Below are 10,911 nucleotides of genomic sequence, written 5' to 3' on the forward strand. Positions count from 1 at the left end.
AGAATCAATTAAGAGAAGAAGTGAAAAAATTATTATTTACAGCGATTACGTTTAACAACATTAACGCTTAAGAAGGCTCCTGAGAGTGGGATGATTTCAACTTTTGAAAACTGGACAGTTCAACAGTGTGTCTGTGTGTGATTGGTCAAATTGATTCGATATATGTGTATGATTTATCATATTATATTTATGTACTTACATTTCAAACAATACTACAATATTTCAACAATATTCTAACAATATTTCTAAATATTGAATGGTAACTGAAAAAAAAGAGTATTAAAAAAAAAATTGTCATAAGAGAAAATTGAAGTAAATGTTTGAGAAAACTAATTACACATATATGTTACATTTTATATTTGCATGTTTCAAAATGATGCTTCGATTGAACAAGAAGTATGATACGTGTATCTACGTGTCAGCATCTCTCAGGGAGTTAATATTGGTAGAGGTGGCAAAAGTTCTAAAAGTACCAGTCACTTTATTCAATCAAGCCAGTGATCGTTTCTAAATGATAATTTTTCTTGTTTCAATAATAACTTATCTTCCAGAAGGATTTTGGTACACGTGTTAATCAGTTCGAACAACAAGATTACTCCTTTATATGAATTCTTGATCCCCGATCTCTAAATCCTTTTCCACCCCAATCTCCACAAATACACTCAGACTCCTCTTCACGTTTTACCAATCGAATGACAGAAAACAGCCAAGCGAGGAAGCCAGCAGCCCCGTTCGGTTAATACTTTAATTAAAAATCCAGCCACCGAGCGAGGAGCAAAGGAGGTGTCGATAATCGGCGAGTGTCCTTTACCCCCTGTTTGCTCGAGTTCTTTATCCGCGACAATCTCGAGGAAAATCTGAAGCTTTCGACCGGCCGCATAATCCTGTCGCATTAAAGCGTCGTCTAGTCTTTTAAAAAAGAAAGAGAAAAATTAGAAAGATAAAGAAAGAAAGACTATAAACATAGTGAGGCGGACATGACTGGCAAGAGAAAGGAAAGAGGAAGAAAGTTATATTCTCGTTTCTCTGTTCTTTCGACGCGGGTTAAAGCTTCGAAAATGAGAAAGACGTTGCCAGAAAATGAAAACAGCCACAAAAGTGCGGTTTGCAAGGGATAAAACACGCGACTAGGAGGCGCGAGAGTTAGAAAGGGAAACGGGGAGCAAAGTCGGTGGCACCCTTGGGCGATGATACGAAAATACTGACACGCGGCCGAGGATTGATCCGCGACACGTGCCCTCAATGCTGCAATCAACGTGGCTGACTGACGTTGCACGAGACGAGACCCGCAGCTCGATGCTTTATTTATGAACGATTTGAAAGCCTATCCGCTGGATCTGGATGGTCCGTGGCCGTTTTAAAGGGAGGATCGCTGTTTGACGATCCGATAAAGGGCATCGGTGATTCCTTTTTTAATGAGCACGGGGATACCCGGCAATGTCGCCTCGGTCTCGCTGATAAACAGATAGGGAGGTGTTTATTCGGCGTCGAAATTGCGAAATCGAGCTGAATGCCGCGCTTCCAGGGGAATTTATAAACGGGACACCGTTGCTTTGATGTGAAATTAAATCGACTAAATATCGCACAGGTGTAGAGTTTTATTAGCGTCAGAATTATTAATTTTCTTCTTACCGTTGAATAAATTTTTCAAGCTTCGTGGGCATTCACGTCGAGTTCATTCGTGTCAGAATCATTAATTTTCTGGAATTTTTCAACATTCGTAAAGTATTATACACGGTTTATTAGTGTCAAAGTTATTAATTTCCTTGTTATTACTATCGAATGAATTTTTCAATCTTCGCAAGTATTATGTAGAGTCTATTAGTGTCAGAATTATTAATTCTCCTGCTACCTGTGCCTCCGAGTTTCAGAAATTCGACACGCAATTCTATAAACCCTTAAACACTCTCAACTATAGGACATCATTCGACAAACACGAGGAAAGCTTTTACAATATTCCACAAAGTCATAAATCATAAAGGCGGAACAGAAGAATTAAGAGCATTTAAAGCAGCGTTTAGAGCAGCGAATAAAGGGACAATCGATCACATCCACGGTTCGACGCTCGGTCCACAAAGGGCCTGTCTCGATTGAACGCTTTAAAAGGGAGGGGAAATCTCGGTGGCCACGACAATGAAAGGTCGGCGCAGGGATATTTTCCATCCCCGTGATATCCACTTATCCGTAGCGGCCACGAGATCCCGTGGCGCGATCCTAAGGAGCGAGTGGGTCGCGAAATTCTCATCCTCGCTTCGAATTATTCCGTCCATCGAGGGGAACCGATAGAGAGAGGGCCAGTTTTCAGCGAGATCTACGGCCGTCCGGCTTCTTTTGTCCGCTCGAATTGCCATCCCCCCGTGACAAAGATGCCTCTAAATTGAAAAATCCATCCGTGAAACGGGAGGACAGTTCTGGTTGGGTTGTGACCGCCCTTGTGCAATCGCCACCAGAAAGAGATCCACCACAGACACAGTATTCTCAAAAGTTCTCGTTCAACCGGCCTGTCTGTACAAATGTATCCTCTTGACCTGACCTTCGTTGTCCTCGCGTCTAAAGCCTCGTTGGGACTAGCTAAGTTGCTTGAACTCGAGCGTCTTGCATCTTATTTCAAGTGCATATAAAAAGCGTTAAAGGAAATTATATAACGTTGTGAGAAATGTTGTGACGAAATACAGTAATGGAAAATGTTAAGGAATAATGCGATTGTAACTATAATTATTATTATAATTGCATATGTGTTCATTGTCATACTCTGTACATAAATGTAAATATAGTTGTGTATATAATACGAGATACATGACGTGTAATTGAGCATAAAAAGTGGAAAACTTGAAATAATATTACTTGAACTATTAAACTTGAAATAATAATACGAATGCTGTTTACTTCGAATTCGACAAACTGTTGAAAGAAGCTCAACTTCGCTTGGAACTTGATTGGATTTTTCAGAATCAAGCAAAGTAACGAACGAAGCGGTTTCGTGTTAAGAATGTGAGAGACTCTGCACAGAATTCGACTGCGATTCTTCTTCCTCGTTCTTCGATCTTTCTCTTTTTTCGTTCGCTTCATTACAGAGCCGTAGGGAGTATTACGGAAGGACGATATTGGACCATTGTGGAACGCTCGTGGAGAAAAATATATGGCTAAATAGAACAGTGGACGCGGTGTTTTATGGTTAAACGGAGAGCAGGAATGTGAGGAAATTTATGTCTTATTCCGTGGACCGAACTCGGTCTACCGTGTTATTGATCCTTGATTAACTCGGACCCTGGGATCTTTTTAATTTGCTCCAGCTTCCAACGTACAGGGATAACTTTAATTTCTCGATTAATAAACCGGAGATATATGCGATTGTTCTTGATGTTAAGACATTTTCAAGTACGAAGTACTCTAAATACTATTGATTTATTTAAAAAGCTTGAGAAACTGAATGTAAGTTCCCATACAAAAATTCTCTGACTGATTCTCACTCAGGTAACCACAAAAATTATAAGAATACTAAAAATTCACAAGAAGAAGCCAGTCGTAATTCTTTCTTAAAGAAAAAACATTCTTCCAACTTCGAATAAACCATGTGAATATTTCACAATAAATACGAAACTAATCTCAAGCTATACTTGCCAAGAAATGATCAATTCTTCCAAACATCAAACAAAACGTATTTTATATCATTCCGTGTTTCCTATCGTCTTTCACAATAAATAGAAAATCAATCCCAAGTCGTGTTCCCTCTCTAAAAAAAAAAAATCATTTCTCGTCCCAAACATCAAATCCCCACGAACAACCTACAATCATTTTCACGCCAATTTTTCTAAGCCACCGGCCCAAAGCTCTTCATCCATCGTCAAGAAAAATGCTCTTCCACAGCCCGAACACCGAATTACCGCGAGATCCCCACATGCATCCACCCTTAAACGTATCTAATTATTTCTATCCGATCAGGAACACTCGATCGGATCCGCTCGCTGAAAATTCGATTTTCCCTCTCTCGTCAGCTTCTCACCTGGTTCACCTGAGTCGCATTTTTCACGGGGATTAGTCGCGACGATCCGCGTCCCCCCTTTTGTCATCGCCGGGTGGCGTCTTTGCTCCTTTGCATCGGCTCCAATTTGGCGAGGATTTGTTTCGGCACTTGGGGTGTGGTAAGCCGACATGAGACCAACGCTGCCGGCGCCGCTCCTAATAACGAGGAATTATCGCTGCGATACAATGAGCCCGCGGGAAATCCTCTTTGATGTCTACCACGGAAAATAATACCGCCCTAATAGAGTGAGATTATGGGCAACGACGTCAACGACGACGACAACGACGACGACGACGACGACGAAGGGAGTCATGCGCGTCGCGACGCTCCTCCGCAACGACCATCGCCACGGAATGGTAACCGTTTACCCCTGATTTGTGTGTTCAATTTCGACCAGTAAGAGGGATACGATTAGGTTTTAGGGGTTGCAAGTTTCGCGAAGTGACGAAACTTTTGCTGTGGGGCGGGAATTTTAAGACTACGGGACAATCAGAAGATATAGATGTCCATAATGTAGGAAATGGAATAAATATATCAGTGACTTTTTGGAATAATACGAAATAAGATTGAAGCGAAATATTCCCTCTGTTTCCCCTTTGCAATCCGCAACATTTCAACATTAGTAGAAACAAGGTAAATATTTAGTTAGTCTTGTCCTGTATATAGTTTGGATATAAGAAGCACAAAATGTAGGACTGTTCCAATCCATCAAATTTCGTAGACTGTTGTTAATAAATGCAATATCCTCTAGACCTTCCCAAAGTTCCAACGAAGTATAACTAAACTGCGAATATTTGTATAAATTTATATTATTACGAACAAATTTTATAATAAATGTGTACGAATGCACAAATATTCTAAATACAACTGTACTAAACTTCCTTTGCTAATTCTGTTACGTGTACTAAGTAAACTACTACAAGAACTTCTTTCATTCTTCATTCTCGATCTTCTCTTAAATATCATAACAAATACTTTAGTTCAGATATCGTGTATAATTTTGCATATTATACGTATTCTGCATATTCTCGCATGTGTCCATGTTTCAACCATAATTTCATCAAACATCCTTTAATTCTATAACATCTTAAGCAAACTACCGCGGGAACAACCCATCTCTCATCGCCAATTTCTCAAATTAAATGCCAACGTCGACCACAAAGCGGGTCGAAAATTACCCCCCATCGAACCGGCGATACAAAAATCACCGTTTCAATTACGAGACGGCTGAGAAACCGTGTCGAAGGACTCGCTCGGTTGCCAGGAACAATCAAGCACACCCTAAAGTGTTGCGTACGGCCGCAACGCGCCTCCGCGTTTCGAACCAGGCGACATCGGATGTATCAGAAGGCTAATTGTTTTTCGCTGTCAGTTGCACCCTATTTGGCCTTGTCCGAAGCACACGGCCCTTCGGGCTACGACGATCATTGGTCGACATTTGGGCGCGAGCACGCCTCGAATTACACGCTGGAAAGGATAAAATAATTACACGTCGTCCCCCTTTTCTTCTACTTTTTTTTCCACCACCGTACCTTTCGTTTCTTTCTTTCCCGAACGAGACAGGCCAAGCTATACGCGTGAATCTGATGAAAAAAAGTTTGGGGGAACACGTGCTGGGGACGTAGCGAATTTCGCGAGAGAAATGGGTGCTATACGGAGAAAGGAATTTCCTTTATACATTCGTTTGTGTGGTCGGTTTTAGGATTGATCGTGGTTTGTACAAGACTCGGGATTTGAAAGTTTCAGATCGGTTCGTAGAATTGTCAGATGCAGTCAGGTTCAGACTAAGTCCAACAGGAAACGTATAGTTGGTTTCTAGTCGTAAGCTCTCGTGCACAGCAATTCACCAACCAATAATCATCAGCCAATTGATAAATTACAACGTGTACGTTATAGATCTATTTTTTACGATTTTATAATTTTTCCTCGAGCGAGATAATTAATAATTAGGATGTGCAGAATTACCTGTAAAATGTTATTACTAAACTTGCGAATATTGCGCGAAAGTAAAATGTAATCTGTGATTTGTAAAGTTTCGTTGATAATATTATTGATATTAGTCGAGAAAGTTTCTTGAGCTTGAGAGAAATCTAAAAGAATCACTCTGTTAATACATATCATTACTCGGTTTTATACATATCACTTATATATACCGCTAACGTTTTCCTTCATATGCCGAAAGTCTTTTTGTGCGTTGAAACGAAAGGAATGTATTGAGATGTAAAAATTCGAAAGTGATAAATTACTAGAATTTATTTGAAGCTATACAGAGAGGGAGAGAGAGAGAGCGGTTTCGTTGAACAATTTATCAGAACTTCTACATATAATGTACGATAGAAACGATGGTGGACATAGGTAAGGGAACAGAGAGATATAATTACGGTAAACGCGAAAGTGCCATTTAGATGGATGAAGGATAGTTTTTAGCGAGAGATGTGCGATTTTAACGAGCGTACGATAACGCTAGTAACCCCTTATGTTGGTTAGCGAAGCAAAGGGTTGACTATAACGCATTATTATGAGGTTTTGCATAATTTAATTCTTACTCGCGCGTAAGCTACGATAAATACGTACCGTCGCTATTGATTGTTACCTGTCTCCTATCTGCACCGTGAAAATTATCGCTTCTCTCGCGAAATAATCGCAATGAAAGATACGCGTGAAAGTATGACTTCTCGAAAACATGGATTTAACGCGTTAGTAGACTATAGAGGGACCATTCGCGTGTCTGTGAACATATTCGCCATCGTTCGCAGCTCCTCCCTCGAAACATCATGATAATAGGTTCGTTCGTGTTTATTATTACTTAGAAAGTTGACATTTCTCATATAAAACGAAAACAGCAAAAACGAATCCACTTAAAAATATTTCAAGTGAAATATACTTAACTCGAAGTGAATATTTAACATTTTTTTTTTTTTTAGGTAAGAGTAATAATTAATTACTTTAAAGGTATGTTTTTAGAAACAGCAATGCCTGTAGCAGTTATCGATAATATAATATCATTTATGACGTAAAATTGTAATCAATGGTAATTCATTTATTACTCGATATTCCGACTCCATAGCCGCGTCAAATTATCCTAACTCAATTTGCTACAATTAATTACTATTGTCAACATTACTATAATCAAATTCTCATGCATCCGCTTTTCTTCAAATTATAATTATTATACTATCTCGAACAAACGAGTTTAATAAATTCCAACGTCACGTCCAATTAATAATTTACTCCACAAGTAATCAAATATTACTGTAGCATCTTCCTTCTAACTATATATATAATTCTATTAACTCATCTTCCGTTTATATTACTTGTATGTTACTCTAAATTCACCGTGATTTCTTTCATCGTCCTTCGTTGCCCCTGAAAAAGTCTCACACCTGCGTGCACGCATACAAATGCACCGGTAGCAAGCAGGAAATCGAATCGAGATAAAATACAATTTATCGTGCCGCGTAACTGAGACATAAAGCGGCTCATACTCGGGCGCAGATTCATTGGACAAGTTGTCGGTACTCTAACGGCGCCCCATGCTGTTTCCACAAATGGCGTCCGCGCCAGTAACATCGCGTTCACCGGCGACTCGGGACTTCCTGTTATGAGCGCATCGCGTACAGGTGGATAGAAAATTGCCGATGGGAGCAACGCTGACGAAATAAACGACGTTGCCTCGCGGAAACCTGTATCGCGTCTTTGCAGCGGTTCTCTCGCCGCTGATAATCCGCAAATTCGCAACGCGCGACGGAAGGCGCCTGGTTTATGCGATGCAAAATTGAAATTCGATATTTTATCGCGGTCGTGATCCCCCGAAGACGAGTTAAGGAATTTAGAATATTCTATGGTTTTATGCGTTTTATGGAAACCTTTATTTAATTAGATGCATTGGATTCACTGAGGTATTTGGTTACGTATTTCGATGTTACAATTTCGGATTACGACGGTGCGATTGTAAACCTCGAGGGGAATCGAAATCGAGAGATTCTTCTGTCTTGGTTTTCCTGAAATAACGTACATGTAATTAATACAGAGGGAATTTCGATTCGTACTTGGTGTACTTTATGCAATTTACTTTGGGAAAGAATGCAACGTTGTCTCTTTGCCAAACGTACGGTTCCGATTTTGGAACGTCATCCTGTAAACTATTCGTTGGTTCGATGCTTAATTCTCTTTGATCAGGAAAAGTAATCGCATTGTAATTTCTTATCGTATCAAATCTTGGATACTCTCCGTTTGCATAATATTTTTGATACTCTATAGATGGAAATTGAACCGTATTTAGCACTGGTTCATTCCGAATGGATTCCGTCGAGCTGCCAGCGACTATTCTTTCCCTCACTTCGATCTTCGAATAATCATTAACTAAACGAAACAAGAAATTAGACAATTTATCCGATCGTCCAATTATCGACAAAAGATTCCCAACCTTCGAATCTATAATTTCCTTACCTGGCTGACCAGGATCTCCGTTAGACGTCCTGTATTTTCCACCTCGAATCCTGTTGAAAAGATTGAAAAACCCTCCATTATAGTTATTCAGATAGTAAATCAATCCATTCGTGTCTCGTGGACATTTTGGAAACGCCTCGTAGCAGGCCACAGAATTTCCTCGATTGCTATACCCAAGAATCATCGCTCTACCAAAGTTCAGCAATGGAGACATTCCAGCGACATCGATTTTCGTTAGCCAGCTGAAAACACAAAAAGAAATCGATCGAGAGGCTCTCGATGTTCGTCGAAGAAGAAATATCTACTTCGGTAACTATCACTGTATTGATTTTCGTGGCACGAAACGTACTCCGTGAAAACATTTCGACCGAGCAACTCGAAGAAGCCGGAGCTCTGTTTGCCTAACGATCTTCCAGGAAGTTTTCCGCTGGCCACCTCGCAGAGTATCCTGGGCACACACTTGTAGTCATCGTGGCTGGATATCGTGGACAGCGTATCGAGCAGATTCAGTTGAAATCCAGGAGAAAGACCGACGGTTTCACTCGGATAATTCGATTGCTGATAGTCGGAAATCGGGTACACCGGAAGGGAGCTGCTCTGATGCGACTGTAAGTAGAAAAGCTGTGCAATTTTCTGCGTAGATGCAGGAACATGGAGACCATTGGTTACTTACTTCTTTTGCGTGTCGAATATGTCGAAAAGAATGGAACTTCATGCAGACATTTATATAAAAATTTCTAAATATTTCTGTTATTTTTGTTCTTATAAAAATATTATTTAGAATAAGGTTACGCTATTCGAAGGAGCACAAACAACACTAGGATAATTTCTATTTCCATGATTACGATTTTATGAGACTTTTTAATGAAAACATACATTTGTTTTTCAGTTTTTATTCTCACCTTTCGCGATAAAAAATCTTGCGAAGATGTGTCATTTACTTTTCAAGAAATTTAATGCTAATTATATATCCAGAACAGCTCACCTACTGTGAGAAGTTCTTATAATGAAAGGCTCTTACTTTCACGAGTGAATATTGTTTTTTTTAGGGGTAGTAAAACTTAGCTAGAAATTAGAATTAGAAAGTCGAACTTCGTTTGTTTCGTCTGGTCTCTTTTGTCTTCTTTCGATGTTGTATACAAGGGAATGTTTATCAGTGACTTTAAAGAAAATTAACCTACAGTATTTAATAGTATTTCATGCGCTTTCGTAATAACCGATAATCGGCAGTACATTAAATTCTTTACGACGAGCGATTGCTGGAGTTTTTAGTGCGGCAACATATGCTCGGTATTAAATTTCACGATGTAATTTATTATTAATTTAAGGACGTTCCAACTAATAAACTCGTATAATGCCATTTACGATGTTCTCGCTCGATAGTTCATTACGTATCTTCCAACCTCGTAATGAAATAATTCGTGGATAATAAAGAACTCGATAATGACAATCTTATTATTCCTATAATTTTAACTCTTTTCTTTTCGTTTAAAGTTTCGAAAACTTTAAAAATACCAGTCGAATCTGAATAAAATTCGCATAATGAATGGACAAATTCAATTTCCAACATACCGTCGCAGCGTTATTGAAAACACTCGAGAAAACATCCATAAAAGAGATCTTCCTGCCCGTGAATCCATTCAATTGACCTTTTCCATTGGAGACTTTTAGCACGCCACTTTCTCGATCGATGAGATCGACAGCCAATTCATCGATACACCTACGCGACGAATCATGTTTCCCACTTGAATATCTCAAACTTTTATTGAAAAATAACGACATCGATAAATTTGCAATATAATTGCCGCTTACCTTAATAAATCCGTGGCATTGTAATTGCTTCGAGCTTCGTCAAAATTACAAAAACGATCCTCGCCGATTTTACGACGAATCCTTCGAAATTGATCCTGTGCGCGAATTTCAGAGCAAAGAAAAAGGCAAACGAGCATCAACCTAAACGTCGTACTATAATTCTTCATTTTTTCTTTATCTCCTTGTTTAATATCTAGCGTTTACCAAATTTTTGAAAAATTTCTCTGCCAACTCTTTTTAGAATTTCCCATCACGGGAAACATTTGTCGAAAGATATTTAGTTTAGAATTTTTAAACTTTCACGTCGACCGGGTTATGAATTTTACCGACGAAAGAATAAAACGGTCGATGACGGTAATTCCTTTCGCAGTGGCACTTTGTTGCGATCGCTGCTGGAATACGGCGAGTGTTTCGCTTCGCGGATGATCGTGTCACAGTTCCACGGCAACTGGAACTTTCTTCGAAAGCGTTCTTCGTACACAAGCTCGGCCGAAGAAGCGTAGGTAGGAAGAAACGTCATCGTGGTCTACTCTCACTTCGTGTGACCGTTTTTCGCTCGTGTGCCGCGTACACGTTCGAACATACTCGTATTCTACGCCTCGCCGGAATTAAAGAAGACAAAGTAC

General features: G+C 39.5%; 2 protein-coding genes across 2 annotated transcripts in view; one reads left to right on the plus strand and one right to left on the minus strand.

The window, feature by feature from the left end:
* Positions 1 to 10,911, plus strand: part of LOC117157691 (uncharacterized) — a 125,560-nt gene that overhangs the window by 56,586 nt on the left and 58,063 nt on the right. The gene's annotated exons all lie outside the window — the stretch shown is intronic.
* On the minus strand, positions 7,870 to 10,778 carry LOC117157718 (uncharacterized). The gene is made up of 6 exons (XM_076619230.1): positions 10,286 to 10,778; positions 10,046 to 10,193; positions 8,823 to 9,079; positions 8,474 to 8,715; positions 8,097 to 8,386; positions 7,870 to 8,025 (listed from the first exon to the last, which is right to left on the minus strand). The coding sequence occupies exons 1-6, from the start codon at positions 10,450 to 10,452 to the stop codon at positions 7,960 to 7,962; spliced, it is 1,170 nt and encodes a 389-aa protein (XP_076475345.1). The 5' UTR covers positions 10,453 to 10,778; the 3' UTR covers positions 7,870 to 7,959.

This window comes from Bombus vancouverensis, chromosome 6, assembly GCF_051014615.1.
Source record: "Bombus vancouverensis nearcticus chromosome 6, iyBomVanc1_principal, whole genome shotgun sequence".
Taxonomy (NCBI): Eukaryota; Metazoa; Arthropoda; class Insecta; order Hymenoptera; family Apidae; genus Bombus; species Bombus vancouverensis.

Bases quoted from the DNA above. Each gene is read 5' to 3' on its own strand.
- LOC117157718 (XM_076619230.1), bottom strand. From the start codon at position 10,452: ATGAAGAATTATAGTACGACGTTTAGGTTGATGCTCGTTTGCCTTTTT. The intron at 9,080-10,045 runs GTATGTTGGAAA...TTCTACTTACAG, and splicing joins TTTTCAATAACGCTGCGACG to TCGCATCAGAGCAGCTCCCT. The intron at 8,387-8,473 runs GTAAGGAAATTA...TGTTTCGTTTAG, and splicing joins CGGAGATCCTGGTCAGCCAG to TTAATGATTATTCGAAGATC.